The 17,500-nt window shown below is 44.2% G+C and overlaps 1 protein-coding gene across 3 annotated transcripts in view; it reads right to left on the reverse strand.

The window, feature by feature from the left end:
* LOC143295820 (N-acetylgalactosaminyltransferase 7-like) overlaps positions 1–17,169 on the reverse strand; it is a 36,709-nt gene extending 19,540 nt beyond the window's left edge. For all 3 annotated transcript variants that reach the window (XM_076607462.1, XM_076607461.1, XM_076607460.1), the window contains exons 1-6: positions 16,604–17,169; positions 13,755–13,959; positions 10,360–10,498; positions 4,983–5,149; positions 3,600–3,807; positions 901–1,074 (exon numbers count right to left, since the gene is read on the reverse strand). In XM_076607462.1, the coding sequence (XP_076463577.1) occupies positions 901–1,074; positions 3,600–3,807; positions 4,983–5,149; positions 10,360–10,498; positions 13,755–13,959; positions 16,604–16,741 (1,031 nt within the window). In that variant the 5' untranslated portion in view covers positions 16,742–17,169. The remainder of the gene's footprint in view (positions 1–900; positions 1,075–3,599; positions 3,808–4,982; positions 5,150–10,359; positions 10,499–13,754; positions 13,960–16,603) is intronic.
* Between the last annotated feature and the right edge of the window lie 331 nt (positions 17,170–17,500).

A 17,500-nucleotide genomic window follows, 5' to 3' on the forward strand; every position in this document is an offset into this window, starting at 1 on the left:
ACCCAGCATGCACTCCCCTGAAAACGGAGTATTGCTGCCTACACATTGACGGACGCAATAGCCAAATGGTTAAAGCATTGGACTTTCAATCCGAGGGTCCCGGGTTCGAATCACGGTGACGGCGCCTGGTGGGTAAAGGGTGGAGATTTTTACAATCTCCCAGGGCAACATATGTGCAGACCTGCTAGTGCCTGAACCCCCTTCGTGTGTATACGCAAGCAGAAGATCAAATACGCACGTTAAAGATCCCGTAATCCATGTCAGCGTTCGGTGGGTTATGGAAACAAGAACATACCCAGCATGCACACCCCTGAAAACGGAGTATTGCTGCCTACATGGCAGGGGTAAAAACAGTCACACACGTAAAAGCCCACTTGTGTACATACGAGTGAACGTGGGAGTTGCAGCCCACGAACGAATAAGAAGAAGAACTGTGACTGACTGACCGACCGATGTGAGTGACTGTGGCCAGCCTATGCACACCCTCGAAAACTGGAGTATGGCTGCCTAGATGGCGGGGTAGAAACGGTCACACACATAAAAGCCCACTCGTGTACGTACGAGTGAACGTGGGAGCTGCAGCCCACGAATGAATAAGAAGAAGAACTGTGACTGACTGACTGACCAATGTGACTGACTGACTGTGGCCAGGGCACGGGACTGATCCGCCACAGGGATCTGAACAAGTGTGTGGACATCGGGGAGAGGAGCCGCCTGCACCTCAAGGCCTGCGACCCCTCCTCCCCCACCCAGCTCTGGGACATCCGGGAGGCGTACCCCTACACGGCAGGGGTAAAAACAATCACACACATAAAAGCCCATTTGTGTACATACGAGTGAACGTGGGAGGTGCAGCCCACGAACGAAGAAGAAGATCACAAACGGTGTGGGAAGACTTACTTGTAGGGTTCACTGGGGTGTTCCCGTGTGGACAGCTCTCTGTCCGGCACCACGCTTTCCTTGTAGAGGAAGCCCCACTCGAAGATACCGCGGTGATGGCGACTGTCGTACACGGAGTAGTAGGCCATGTTGTCCCAGTTGATGCCGTCCACGATTGGCACCGCCAGTATGGTTCTGATCCAATGGGAACAGTTTACACATAAACAGTGTGATTCTGATCCAATGGGAACAGTTTACACATAGACAGTGTGGTTCTGATCCAATGGGAACAGTTTACACATAAACACGTTGGTTCTGATCCAATGGGAACAGTTTACACATCAACAGTGTGGTTCTGATCCAATGGGAACAGTTTACACATCAACAGTGTGGTTCTGATCCAATGGGAACAGTTTACACATAAACAGTGTGGTTCTGATCCAATGGGAACAGTTTACACATGAACAGTGTGGTTCTGATCCAATGGGAACAGTTTACACATGAACAGTGTGGTTCTGATCCAATGGGAACAGTTTACACATCAACAGTGTGGTTCTGATCCAATGGGAACAGTTTACACATGAACAGTGTGGTTCTGATCCAATGGGAACAGTTTACACATAAACAGTGTGGTTCTGATCCAATGGGAAACAGTTTACACACAAACAGTGTGGGTTTTTATCCAATAGGAACAGTTTACACATAAACAGTGTGGTTCTGATCCAATGGGAACAATGGTTTATGCACAAACATGAGGAAAAAATTGTTGGACTTTCAATCTGAGGGTCCCAGGTTTGAATCTTGGTAACGGCGCCTGGTGGGTAAAGTGTGGCGATTTTTCCATTATCCCAGGTCAACATATGTGCAGACCTGCTAGTGCCTGAACCCCCTTCGTGTGTATAAGCATGCAGAAGATCAAATACATATGTTAAAGGTCCTGTAATCCATGTCAGTGTTTGGTAGGTTATGGAAACAAGAACATACCGAGCATGCACACCCTTGAAAACAATGGCTGTCTAAATGGCAGGGTAAATAAACCAAACAGTCATACACGTAAAATGTTACATGTCTGTACGAGTGAATATATGTTCATGACTGAAACCTGATTGAATGACACAGGAAACCAATGATGAGCGCCCAACGGCAGCTGTCAGTCAGCTCTACCCAGGTAGGCAGCCCGTTGTGCAAATGACGACTCGGTGTTTGTAAAGCTCTTAGAGATTGGTCACTGACCGAGGATAGGCACTGTATAAGTATCCATATCATCATCATCATCATCATCCAAAAAACAAAAAAACAAAAAAAAAAGAAAATGTTGCGTCCTTTCTCGTCCACTCCCACTCTCTGTCACTCATCTCCAAGCAAAAGCATACACACACACTTCCAGTATTTTTGTATTTGTATTTCTTTTTATCACAACAGATTTCTCTGTGTGAAATTCGGGCTGCTCTCCCCAGGGAGAGCGCGTCGCTATACTACAGCGCCACCCTTTTTTTTTTTTTCCTGCGTGCAGTTTTATTTGTTTTTCCTATCAAAGTGGATTTTTCTACAGAATTTTGCCAGGAACAACCCTTTTGTTGCCGTGGGTTCTTTTACGTGCGCTAAGTGCATGCTGCAAACGGGACCTCGGTTTATCGTCTCATCCGAATGACTAGCGTCCAGACCACCACTCAAGGTCTAGTGGAGGGGGAGAAAATATCGGCGGCTGAGCCGTGATTCGAACCAGCACGCTCAGATTCTCTCTCGCTTCCTAGGCGGACGCGTTACCTCTAGGCCATCACTCCACATGTGAATGTATTTTTGACAATTTCAAGATGTTATCTGCTACTGCAGAAGGTTTGCTGCATAGTCCAATAGGACATTTTTTTTATAGTTGTTATAGTTGTTTGATGTTAGCGTTTTTTCCTTCTATATGCCTATGTCTCCCTTTTAATGTTTTATTTTTTTCCCAGTGCTCTGTATTTTCCCCCACCACACACACACATGCGCACACACGCGCCGCACACACACACACACACGTGTGCACCATTCTTCACCCTCTGCTCAATTGTGTTCCCACCACCACCACCCCCTCCCCCCCCACCTCCCTTTTTTCTTTCTTTTTTTTCCCTTCTAATATCACTTAAAGTGGAAGACGTTAAACTGAAGACTACTACCACTACACATGTGCAACATGTGTGGACATACATGTGTGTGTTATGCTCCTTCTTCCTTCTTTTTCCCTCTCAAACACACACACACACACACACCACACACACACACACACACACATGCATGCACATACACATATGCACATTCATATATGTACACACACACACACACACACACACACACACAAACACTCATACACACACTAACTCACTCCAAAACACACACACACACACGCACACACACTAACACACTCCAACACTACCCACCCACTCTGCCCCCCACCACACACACACACACACACACACACACACACAAACACTAACAGACTCCAACACACACACACACACACACACACACTTTCACTTACTCGTATGCGTACACAGTAATTCCCCCCCCCCCCCCCCACTCCCTCCTCCCACTTGATTTTTTTCCTTCCCTCGTCTAATATCACTTACAGTGAAAAGACGTTAAACTAAAGAACGAACGAACACTCTAACACTGCCCACCCACCCCACCCCCCACCACACACACACAAACACACACACAAATACACACACACACACACACACCGGTCATATCTGATTCTGGCCAGCAGAGGCACCAGCCAGTTGCGGTTGCATTCACAGTGGGCGTCAAGGAAGACGACCACATCGCCTGTGGACAGCTGGGCCCCGCGGTTACGGGCCTGGATCAGCCCCAAGCGCTCTGGGTTCCGGTACAGCTTGACCTTGCCGTTCCATTGCTTGATGTAGTCCTCCAAGGGGGCCTTCAGGAAGTCTGACAGCGCAAGACAAAGCAAGATGAACTTCTTTTTAAAAAACCCACACACAGTTCCGTAATTTTCGGCCAACACGGCTCTGCAACACACAACACACACTCCCTGATTTTAGTGATTAAAGTTATTCTGAACTTGTAAAAAGTGCACACATCCGATGAGCTGCATCTGCTGTGAAGTGAAAGTCGTCCATTGTGGCTCTTCTAACCGCGGACGTTGTTTTCTGGATAGTGACATCATCTCTGGAAAACTGGATCGGAATTCTGCTTGTTGTCGTCCGCTTTCTGATTCTGCTGTGTTTCTCCATTTGTCTGCTTTGTTACCTGCTGCTTTCTTTCTTACTCTTCTAACACTTTTTGTAACTCACTCAGAACGGCCAGTCCTCTCTTCTCCTCTACACAGACCCCTCGGATGTACAGTGGGTGTCTGAATGACCCAACCTTTAGCTTCCGTCGTCAGAATTGTGGTATTCTTTGTCAACATTCACGTCTTCAGTATAAGAGCCTTCCGCTTGCAATATTTTGATGATGGTAATTGGGGTGAAACGCTGTTAACGTCGTCTCTTTCGCCGTTCGTATGGAGAGAAATAATACAATATTACAGCCTTCAGTTGAATATGCACTGTTGTAAGCCCCCAGTTCGTTAACTTGTTCAATCAGAATCCAGTCTGCACGCCCTGCCGTCAGTCCCATTCGCCATCTTGCTAAGCATTCTACTTTTGAAAAACAATCAATTCACTTCTGATTTCTCGACTTTCACACCATAAGTTTATCTCTAACTCTGACACTGCTCTTTTATCATGGCTTAAGACCAAGCGAGCTGTGCTCACAGTTGAAATCTGGTGTTTGGCATGCACTGAAGTGTAGCTGTCCAGTGTTATCACGAGCATTTATCGTTATCAACGGCGTCAAATATTGAGTTTTGTGACAGGTGGCCTCAGGCAGTGGTAAGATTTTAGATTTCAGATAGCGTGTGTACAGCCGATAAGACGCAGGGGTCAAATCTGCGTAAAAAAGTAGGCAGAAAGATACGGTACATGAAAAGCGGCTGACAAGCCCTTACTAACGTCCTTCCACAGTGGCTGCAGGGGAAAGTCTGATGTGTGTAACAAACAGTCTAAAAATCAAACAAAGAGACTAAAGACATACAAAGATCCTGGCACAATCTGAGCACCAACCTTTATCGCTTTCATCGTCAATAAGGACGACCTCATGCAGGAGATGGGCAGGGGAGGTGTTGATGATGCTGTGGACCGTCCTCACCAGGGTGGACCAGCCCTCGTTGTAGAACACCAGGATGACGCTGGCAGTCGGCAGGTCTTCCGGGTAGTGCCAGTACTTACACCTGGTGGTGCGTGCATGCATATACACACATACACACACACACATACACACACACACACACATACACACACACACATACACACACACACACATACACACACACACACCCATAAACACACACACACCCATAAACACACACACACACACACACACACACACACACACGACACACACATACCCACGCACATACACACACACTCACACTCACACACACACACACACACACACACCAGTTTGTATGTATATCTGACTTTGATTTCTTGTGTGTGTGTGTGTGTGTGTGTGTGTGTGTGTGTGTGTGTGTGTGTTGTTTGCAATACACATTAATCTGGCAGAGCTAGAGGATACCGAGGTGGGTGAAAACGGAAATAAGCAACAGAATCGACCAAATCTGTTTAAGTAAGAGAATTGACCCAATCTGTTTAACCAAGTAATAGAATAACCTCCAGTCTGTGTAACTGGCTTGCTCCACCCTCAATGCATTTTTCAGTGCACCCAAACCTGGCCAAGGCTGTACAGCATTGTGGGGATGGAAAGGAGCCAATCTTGTTGGGGCTTTTGTTTGTTTGGTTGTTTGTTTGTTTGCAGAAGGTGGTGCCAAAGGTTGGTTGGAGGGAAGAGGGGGTGCCAGGAGATGAACAACTGTTGGCGTGCATATAGACACATGTGCTTGACACCTTTACATGGGTTTGAATAGATGAGGGATCCAAACCCAAAGTACTCTCCAGGACTGCACAGGCGACAGCAGCGCTCACAAAACTGAGGTACATCTGGAACGACCGGAACATTGCACTCAGCTCAAAGATCAGACTGATGTGTACCCTAGTGACATCAATACTCTTGTATGCATGTGAATCGTGGACCTTAACAGCTGAAATAGAAAAGAGAATACAGTCCACTGAGATGAGATGCTTTCAAAGACACCTGGGCATCTCCTACAAAGATCATATCACGAACAAAGAAGTTCGAAACAGAATCAGGCAAGTCACTGGGCCCTACGAAGACCTGTTGACCTTGGTCAAGAGACGCAAGCTCAAATGGTATGGCTATGTCATGAGATCATCAGGGCTTGCCAAGACATTCCTGCAGGGCACAGCGCAAGGGGGGAGAAGGAGAGGCAGACAGAGGAAGAGATGGGAGGACAACATCCCAGAATGGACAGGCTTGAGGTTGAGCGATACAATCAGGAGGTCAGAAAACTAGGGGATAGGTGAAGAAGAAGAAGGTGAAGGTGTGAAGAATAGATGCCTGAGAGTTTGAAGGGCATGAGTGAGAAGCATGCTGAAGACTGCACGCATGCAATCACTTATACAAATGCAACCAGCACTAGTGTTACTGCATGTGCTGACCACCTCTTTTTTCACAGTCTGTGCTCTGTGAGCAATGGAAGTTCTAAAAAAACAAAAAAATCATCCGATACACATTTACACCCTAGTGATACAACAGACGAGCTTCTTCTTCTTCTGCGTTCGTGGACTGCAACTCCCACGTTCACTCGCACATATGTGAGTGGGCTTTTACGTGTATGACTGTTTTTACCCTGCCATGTAGGCAGCCATACTCCGCTTTTCGGGGTGTGCATGCTGGATATGTTCTTGCTTCCATAACCCACCGAACACCGACATGGATTACGGGATCTTTAACATGCGTATTTGTCTTCTGCTTGTGTATACACACGAAGGGGGTTCAGGCACTAGCAGGTCTGTACATATGTTGACCTGGGAGATCGTAAAAATCTCCACCCTTTACCCACCAGGTGCCGTCACCGCGATTCGAACCTGGGACCCTCAGATTGAAAATCCAACACTTTAACCATTCGGCTACTGCGCCCGTCAACAGATGAGCAATTTACCAGAAACCGTGGCAAAGTGGTTAGCAGTGCAAACTGATCACTGGGAGGATGTCGTTTCAAGCCCCATCCGAGGCAGGGATTTTTCCAACCTTGGCTGGCTCCAACCAAGAGCTGAGTGCACCATGGACACAAACAGGAAGACAAGGACCACACAGTCATGGTTCACTCTCTTCATGGAAGCATCTTCTGAAGTGCTGCTTAAATTTCCTGACAAAACACGGGTCTGTCTGTATCTCTAGGCCTGGCTGACACCAAGATGTGATATGAAAATAAAAAAATTACAAAAAAAAATTAACCCTTTGAGCCCTGACCAACGCTTTACCAGTGGTAGAGAAAAATGACATAATGCCTAGCCACCGGTTGAGCGGTGCGTAAACACTTGTGTCTTGTTTTGCTATTGGTTGACTTATATTGAAGAGCCAATCAGAAAAACCGTAATATTCTGACGTCAGCGAACGTAATACCAACATGGCCGCGCCTTCTCACTGTGTTTTGTGCATGTGCTTTGGATAAAAAAAGATCGATTTCAATATAAGTCAACCAACAGCAAAACACAACACAAGTGTTTACGCACCACTCAACCAGTGGCTAGGCATTATGTCATTTTTCTCTACCACCGGTAAAGCGGTGGTCAGGGCACTCTTTTTATATCTGCCATGACATTAAATACCAATTATTTGCAAATTTTGGCTCAGGAGCTCAGGCAGAAGGGTTAAAATTGCTCAGGAACTCAGGGCTCAAAGGGTTAAGGGAAGCATCTTTTGAAGTGTTGCTCAAATTTCCTGACCAACACTGGTCTGTGTCTCTAAGGACTGGCTGAGACGTAATATGAAAGTACGCACAAAGGTAATAAAAAAAAAAACATATAAAAAGATTAAGTCCCTTGTGCTGCCACCTATCATAAGGTGCAGATGTCGGGAGAGCAAAGAAAAAATCATTAAGCTACACAGGACAAAGTGGAACAGCTCATTAAGTGAAATTCGACAGGCTGCATGTTTGTCTTGCCAGCGTGGACATACAAATCAATGCACCACAAGGAGGGAGAGGTAACATGTGGCGCGGTCACACACATCAACGCATTCACACAAATACCTTTATCATCAACACCATATAGTCACAAGCTCAAACGCAGGGGGTCTGAATGGAACACAGTGCCTCAGCTTGCTGCACTGGGTGCCCGTCTCAAAGAGAATTGAATACAAGTTTTCATCTTTCAGGTGTTCTGTTATTTCTTGACCTGGCCCTTGCTGCCTGTATATAAGAGGATATATGCCACCTTGTCACTTTTATTCCGCTTCTGATACTCAACTATTTCAAAACCCCTTTAACGAAGATAAAACAACATGGTCAGAGCTCCCTCCATGTGAAACAAACTGCCTGGAACACATCCACATTCTGTCTCCAAAAATATTTTCAAGCTGGCTTAAAAATACACCTCTTCCAAAAACAGTAATCAAGCAACATGAGCATAGCATCTGTCTCTAAGCTGTATTTACTGTGTAAATATGTGTGTGCACGTGTGTTCGTGTGTTTGCTTGCAGTCATTTGTGAATTGTATGGATTTATTTTTGTAGCGGTGGCAGTGTGTGTATGTGTGAAAGAAATGAAATCTGTTCTTGTAAAGCGATTTGAGTAAACTTAATCTGCATATATGCACTAGTTAAATGTTCATTACCATTATTCTCATCATCATCATCATCATCACTATTATTATTATCATTATCATTAATATCATTAACAGTAGTAGCAGTCCATACACAAACAAGTATGATGAAAATGGCTAACCACTGAAACACAATGATAACAATGAGATATCAACCATTTGCGGTGCATCAAAGAATTAAAAATGACAGCGTATCACTGTGGCAAATAGGAAATTTTCTATCTAAAATTACCTTTAAATAACATACTTACTGTGACCCAACTTGTGCAGACTCCGGCAGGGGTCTGACATTCCTGTCCTTTGCAAACTACTATCCGCCTATGCAGAGAAAACGAAAGTACTACAGCCGACAACCTCCCAGAAGTAGGTACCTCCCCTTTGTCCCGCTAGCTAGCGCCCTCTTTTTCTGGCAGCCATTATGACTCCTGTTCCTGTGCTCTTCATACGGCTAAGTTTTTTTGTATTTTCTGTCTGTCTGTCGATTCTCTGGCGTTCTTGTTTTTTGTCAAATTTTGTCTTCAACCAGGTCACATATTTATATGGTTCGATTGGGAGATCGGGCTAAAATTAAGGCACGATCGCAATCGAATCGCGGACACTCTGGGCCCTCTATTTCTTGCCTTCTCAACAACGCCAACCGACTGCCTCCTCCACTTCCTTCGCTCCCTCTGCTCGACTCCAGACCTCCACCACCTCCTGCACCTTCTCCCAAATACCCTGGCATGAAAGATGAGGTCTGCAATTGTGAACGAACTGCACAACAACAGCACAAACAATACAGACTGCACTGTAAAAAATATCAATGTTCCCAATGGAGACAATGACTCTGAAAAGCATCATTTACCTAACAAGTCAGAGAGTTAACTCACTCGGGATGACAAGTTTTCTCCCTTGCTTTTCCCCACAGACGGCCCATTTGTCAGGGTTTGGAAAAAAAATTACAAAAAATACAAAATACAGAGTAAGAAAATGAAACTTTCAGAACTGGTTTATTATGTGTTGAGCTATTACATATAAAAAAAAATCAAATTTCTCATCTTATTTTTACAGTTTTGCCATATGTAGAAAATACTGCCAACTTTTCACCCCGAATCACCATTCCCATGCTCGCTTTCTGCATTAAATTCGCTTTCTTCATCATCATCCACCTCTTTCAATGTCTATGTTTTATTTCTTGCAAATGCTATTCCATTCTGTCGTCTGAAACCAAATACATTTTATGTAGGAATGCTCATGCATTCCTTCGTCCGGAGAGAGTTAATGACAACCCACAAGGAGACTGGGAAGTACCATGGCAGATTCAGTTAGGTGCTGGACTTCTCATCCAGTGTTCAGCGGTGATCCAGATTGGAGGCCCTGCTCCAGCATGATGCTGTGTCCTAGGGAAAGGCCCTTTATTCTGATTTTCCTCACTCGACCAAGGTGTGGATCGGTACTGGCTTCGATATAGGGAAAGGTTGGAATGGTGGAAGGAGAGGATAGGGCCCCGCCTTCCTGTGCCAAGCCCTAGACACGGTGCACATGAATTCACTGCTCTGGTGGTCATGAAAGGCTATGGGACGTTTAACTGTTAACACAGAGACATAACCCACTATTCCACCAGTGCCAGAGACACTGCCTCCGAACACCAGAGTTCCTCTTAGAAGGGAAAAGGACAGCAGACAGACCCCACCCCTCAGCGACAGTCATTACTCACTCATCCATGCGTGTGTCGGGGATGGATCGGTTCATTGGCACTTTGTCACTGGCCACCATGTTGAAGCCAAACTCCCGCACCGTCCGGTCCGCCCTGGACTTCTCCTCCATGCTGGTGTGCACCGGCTTGCCGTCCTCTCCTGAAACCAACCACACACCCCGGCGCAGTCCTAAGGGTCCTGGGTTCCAGTTCCCAGCTGGTGGGTTCAGGGTGGAGATGTTTAAAAATCTCCCAGGGGTCTACTGATGTGCAGACCAGCTAGTGCCTGTAACCCCTTCGTGTGTATACGCAAGCTGAAGCACAAATACGCACGTTAAAGCTCCTGTAATCCATGTCAGCATTCGGTGGGTAATGGAAACAAAAACATACCCAGCATGCACACCCCAAAAACAGAGTATGGCTGCCTACATGGTAGGGTAAACAAGCAAAATGGTCATACATGTAAAATGTTACATGTCGGTCTGAGTGTGTATGTATGCATGCCTAAATATTCAGATTGAATGACACAGGAAACGAATTATGAGCGCCCAATGGCAGCCACCAGTCGGCTCTACCCAGGTAGGCAGCCTGTTGTGCAAATGACCCTGTGTTTGTACAAAAGCTTAGAGCTTGGTCTCCAACTGAGGATAGGCGCTATATAAATACCCATATCATCATCATCATCATCATCATCAATCCCACCTGGAGGGTTTAGGGTGGAGATGTTTAAAATCCTTCTAGGTCAACTGATGTGCAGACCTGCTGGAGCCAGAACCTCGTTTGTGTGTATACGCACGCAGAACATCAAATATGCAGTGACAATCCCATGATCCATGTCAGCAATCAATGGTTTATGAAAACACAAACATACCCAGTATAAACGCCCCTGAAACGGAGTATGGCTGCCTGCATGGCAAGGTAAAAACAGTAAGAAATGTACATGTATACAAATACACGCCTACTCATACATGTATACAAGAGAATATATGGGAGTTGCAGCCCACAAATGCAGAAGAAGGAGAAGAAGAAGAAGAATGCTGGTGCTGTTCACCTTCACATTTTGTGTGGCGTGTGACGGGCGCAATAGCCGAGTGGTTAAAGCGTTGGACTGTCAATCTGAGGGTCACGGGTTCGAATCACGGTGACGGCGCCTGGTGGGTAAAGGGTGGAGATTTTTACGATCTCCCAGGTCAACATATGTGCAGACCTGCTAGTGCCTGAACCCCCTTCGTGTGTATATGCAAGCAGAAGATCAAATACGCACGTTAAAGATCCTGTAATCCATGTCAGCGTTCGGTGGGTTATGGAAACAAGAACATACCCAGCATGCACACCCCCGAAAATGGAGTATGGCTGCCTACATGGCAGGGTAAAAACGGTCATACCCGTAAAAGCCCACTCGTGTATATACGAGTGAACGTAGAAGAAGAAGAAGAAGTGTGGCGTGTCTTGTGTGCAGCCATTCACTGTCACTTCTGGTCAATCTGTCAATACATCAATGCACTCACATATACGTAGCAAGTAGCTGTGGCAAGCCATCCAGCTCATCCCTTATGTCAGTGTTGTTATTTCTGCAAGGACAATGGCTCCAGGTGCAGCCAGTTCTGTGACTTATTACTTGTTTGTTTATTTGTTAATTCTGACTCATTACTTGTTTGTTTCATTTCTTAATTCATACTTGTTTATTCATCTGTATTTATTTGGTAATTCATACTTGTTTATTCATCTGTTAATTCTGACTCATTACTTGTTCATTTATTTGTTGATGATGACAATAACAATAACTAACAAGAGAGGCAAGGCCTTCAAGACTCACTTGTGATAAATTAAGTCCCCTAGCATTAATTACAGAGTAATTTCCCTTTTTTACTAACTGCACCAAAACGTTTGCAAAATAAATAAAAAATTCCATGCTTAGCAAAAGAAGTTCCTGTTTGAACAAAAAATGATAATAATGACTCCTCTTGTTGTTGTGTCAGAATAAGAGGTCAAAGTGCCAAGTTTAGAGAATACAAAAAATATAACAGTAAATGCAGTTTGCATATAATTAGGCTTTTTTTTTTTCTTTCTTTTTTTGTGCCCATCCCAGAGGTGCAATATTGTTTTAAACAAGATGACTGGAAAGAACTGAATCTTTCCTATTTTTATGCCAAATTTGGTGTCAGCTGACAAAGTATTTGCAGAGAAAATGTCAATGTTAAAGTTTACCACGGACACACAGACACACGACACACACACACACACACACACACACACAGACAACCGAACACCGGGTTAAAACATAGACTCACTTTGTTTACACAAGTGAGTCAGTAAAAGGGCACTTGATACGCACAATCTAATGAAACAAAAACCCTGGGCATTTACAATGAAAAATACAATGATGTATGTATACTAAAAACACACGAATACACCCCGCACACCCAAATCCTCCTGCTCCAACTGCAAACCACAAACCCACACCCACTCCACACAAGATGAACTTATAAACACACACACACACACACACACACACACACGCGCACGCACATGCATATGGACATGTGTACGTTCAAAACAGTAAAAGTAAAAAATAGTCAAATTCTCTTTCCTTCTTCTTTACCCATATATATTAATCATTATGTAAAATCAACCATGTGAACACACATCAAAGCAGCATCAAAGACCCAGACATCCACACAGACCATTAACCCCCCAAGCTGCTGAACCCTGCTAGTGAAATGAGGTCAACAGGGTTTGAATCTGACGACCAAGAAACTACTTTCTGTGTACTTCTTAGTGGAGCCACTGATTTTAACAAACAAAAGTAATGCAACCTCATGTAAAAAAAAAAAAAGAAAAAAAAAAAGAAAAGAAAAAGAAGTCCAAAAAGAGAATAGTGACCAACATTCTCACCTCTAACCTCAGTCTCACCTTAGTCAGGTGGGCAACACACCTTCACTGACCAGCGTATTCATCAGCAGCAGCAGCCTTCTTCTTCTTCTTCTTCTTCTTCTTCTGCATTCGTGGGCTGCAACTCCCACGTTCACTTGCATGTACATGAGTGGGCTTTTACGTGCAAGACCGTTTTTACCCCGCCATGTAGGCAACCATACTCCGCTTTCGGGGGTGTGCATGCTGGGTATGTTCTTGTTTCCATAACCCACCGAACCCTGACATGGATTACAGGATCTTTAACATGTGTATTAGATCTTCTGCATGCGTTTACACACGAAGGGGTTTCAAGCACTAAGCAGGTCTGCACATATGTTGACCTGGGAGATCGTAAAAATCTCCACCCTTCACCCACCAGGCGCCGTCACCGTGATTCGAACCCGGGACCCTCAGACTGAAAGTCCAACGCTTTAACCACTCGGCTATTGCGCCCGTCAGCAGCAGCCAAGGGATTAATTAATTAATTAATAAACAAGGCTCACCTGGTGTGTAAGATTTAGGCGGCTCCTTCGGTTCAAAGTTTCCCAGCACACCTTTCCTCAGAACAGCGGTGGGACCTTTGACCCTTGCGGCAGCGTTGTTGGACTCCTCAGCATCCTCCTCCCCCTGCCCCTGTCTGGACGGGGGCTTGGGCATCACATGGCCCTGGTTGTTCTGCTGCCTCCTGTGGCCCGGCAAGTCCACATCCTGGACACCAGGACATTAACATTAGCCTGGAAATGTATTTTGTGTTGTGCTGTTTGTGCTCTGAGCTGTATAGTGCTGTACTGAGCTGTGCTGTGCTGGGCTGGGCTTTGCATTGCTGTGTTGTTCTGTGCTGTGTTGTGTTGTGTTGTGCTGTGCTGTGCTGGGCTTTGCATTGCTGTGTTGTTCTGTGCTGTGATGTGCTGTGTTGTGTTGTGCTGTGTTGTACTGAGCTGTGCTGTGCTGTGCTGGGCTTTGCATTGCTGTGTTGTTCTGTGCTGTGTTGTGCTGTGCTGTGCTGTGCTGTGCTGTGCTGTGTTGTTCTGTTCTGTGCTGTGTTGTTCTGTGCTGTGCTGTGCTGTGCTGTGCTGTGTTGTTCTGTGCTGTTCTGTGCTGTTCTGTGCTGTGCTGTGGTGCTGTGTTGTGTTGTGCTTTGCATTGCTGTGTTGTTCTGTGCTGTGTTGTGTTGTGTTGTGCTGTGTTGGGCTGTGCTGTGCTGTGCTGTGCTGTTCTGTGCTGTGCTGTGCTGTGTTCTGCTGTGCTGTGCTGTGCTGTGCTGTGCTGTGCTGTGCTGTGCTGTGCCAAGATGTTCTGTGCTGTGCACAGAACATGCTATATTGCATTACTTTGTCATCAAAACAGATTTCTTTCTCAGTTTCTGAATAAACTTAGAGCCACAGGAAAGACACACACACACACACACACACACACACACACACACACACACACACACACACACAGAGAGAGAGAGAGAGAGAGAGAAAAAGAGAGAGAGAGAGAGTGACAGAAAGTATGTATCTCCAACTGTGTTATCAAAGTTCACGATGATGAAACATTTCTCAACCTCACTGGCAGAGTGAGTTCCATCAAGATGGGGCTTTAAAACTGAAAGAATTTTTACCAAAAATGTTACTTAATTTTTGTTTTGGAGTTTTCCAGAGTTTTTCATTTGGTGACCTGAGATAGTCAGATGGCCCACTGTGATTGTTTGAAGATTTGTAATCAAACATAACATGTGGTGCAAAATTAGAATACACTGGTAATGTGTTCTAGTGGTGAGTAACCCTGTCAACACAGGAAACTTGCTAGCATTGATTGTTTCACTTAATAAACACCTTTTCCTTCGTTGTTTCTGAGCTTTGTAACACAAATCTGCATCTTCTTTTGATATAATATCAACTGAGTCAGAGTTACGCTCCACATACCCCGGTATATGGTATGTTTAAAAGTTCACTCTCTCTCTCTCTCTCTCTCTCTCTCTCTCTCTCTCTATATATATATATATATATATATATAGTGTGTGTGTGTGTGTGTGTGTGTGTGTGTGTGTGTGTGTGTATTAGAGAGAGAGAGAGAGTTATAGTAATTGCTCTTTTTTTTAAAGTATTTCAAGGGCTGTTAACTGCCTTTGAAAAAAAAAATGTGTGTGTGTCACTGTGTGTGTCTCTGAGCTTACAATTACAAGCAGACAGAGAACAGAGAGGAAAGGAGAGACATTTTGACACTTTGCTTTAATGTCATTCGCTATCAGGTCCTTTGACACTGACACTTTAAATTATTTAATCATATGTCCATTGTCCTTATAGTTATACTGTCATGGGTGAATGCATCAAGCTATTTTTCACGGAACAAAACATTGTGATGAGAAAATGGGTACAAACACTGAAACATAACAAAAAAGAAAGACCTTACATTGAATAAAGTGATAACAACTGACAAGCCACCCAATATTTCAAATGATTAAGTTTGAATTCATCATCAATGAAACAAACCTGACCAAGTGTCTACAGATTTTCTTTATCATCAAAGGAGCTCATATGTCTGGGCAGTCTTTTATTTTAAATATTCAAAAATTCTTAAACAATTTTTGCAACATGTTGATTAACTCACACTCAGAAAATTATTTCCTGCAAAATACCTCTTTCCATCAAACCATGATTAAAGTAATGGTTAAAGTTGAAAATCAATTATTCTTCATGACATACTAACATCCATACACTACAGTTCAACTTGCTCAGTTTCTAAAGAATTTCCACTTCCAGCACATCTTTCTTTCATTTCTGACAGCTTCCACCCCATGCCAAGAGAAGGTTTAATTTGGTTCTAAACAGTAGCCCTGAGTACATGTTAGAGCTTTCAAAATGCATCTCTGCATTATCATAATGCTATTTCTCACAAGCAGCAAGCAGATTACTGATCAGTCACGGCAAGATAGAGTAAGAGAGATCGTGGGAGAGGTAGACAGAGAGATGGGGGTGTCAGGGGGAAGGGGGGGGGGGGATCGAGGGTGTGTGTGTGTGGGGGGGGGGGGGTGAAACAAATATTATTTCAAGAGGATAGAACATAGAGCAAAAAATATTATCGCTTTTTCTTAACTCATCCCTATGGGCAAAATAATAATAATAACAAAAATAATAAAAAATACATTAAATTTTAAACACATACACAGGAAATATATGAGATGAGGAGTTGATGTCAGGATTTTCCTGACAAAAATCTGAGAGAGAGGAGGGGCAACAGAGAGAGAGTGAGAGAGAGAGAGACAGAGACAGACTGCGAGAGAGAGAGAGAGAGACAGAGACAGAGACAGAGACAGAGACAGACAGCGAGAGAGAGACAAACAAACAAACAAACAAACAATACTCACGTCGATGTCAAATAACTCTGTTCCTTTTTTATGTCCTGATCCGGACAGTCTGTAGAAAATTATGGAGCAGCATATGATGAAAGATATTAGAATAACGAGCTTCAGCAATGGGCGTCGCCTTAGGAACACAATCCTCATTGTTCTTGTTGATTGTAAATAAAAAATGGAAATAAATGTAAGAACAATAAACGAGACAGGATGTAGATATCACAATAAAAAAAATCACATTTGTCAGGTCTGTCTTGACGTGTCCAACGTGGCCTGCTGACTGATGTTACCTGCGTTTCCCTCCTTATCGATTAAGGACTTATCTAGAGAGGTTCATGTTCCAACATTGACTCGAGTATTCCGGAGAAGCAGACGATCTCTTTGGAACATGCTTCCATTCTAGCAATCAGGTACCTCGTATGCATGTGAGAAATGTGAATACCGATGTGAGTGATTTTGTACTCAAGCACAGGTTTAACCACTATCCAGCGGTTTCATTGAGACAGCGCCTGTAGTTTTTACTGCCCAAACTAAAGAACGTGTACGAGATAAGGAACATGATCTGCACCTGTGGCCGTATTCCCACACCTTTCAATCAAAATGCTCTCCCTTGTTGATCCGATTGTGATTGTTTCAGTTTCGAGTCCTCCGCGTGATAAAACCACAGCCGTCGCCCTTGATCGAAAACGGCGCAGCATGCATGCTGATGCGCAGCTGTAACAGTCAGTAAGTCTATAATAAAGCAAAGGTTGAGAGACCAATATATGCAGACCTGGAGTGCAGAAATAAATAAAGATGAATTGTATAAAAACTACAGAATATACAAAGAAATCATGTTTTTCAGCCTGAAAAATATATTACAATTCTCCCAGATAATTACAGAACTCTAATTATGAAGTTTAGAACTCT

The sequence above is a fragment of the Babylonia areolata genome, chromosome 21, assembly GCF_041734735.1.
Source record: "Babylonia areolata isolate BAREFJ2019XMU chromosome 21, ASM4173473v1, whole genome shotgun sequence".
Classification (NCBI taxonomy): domain Eukaryota; kingdom Metazoa; phylum Mollusca; class Gastropoda; order Neogastropoda; family Buccinidae; genus Babylonia; species Babylonia areolata.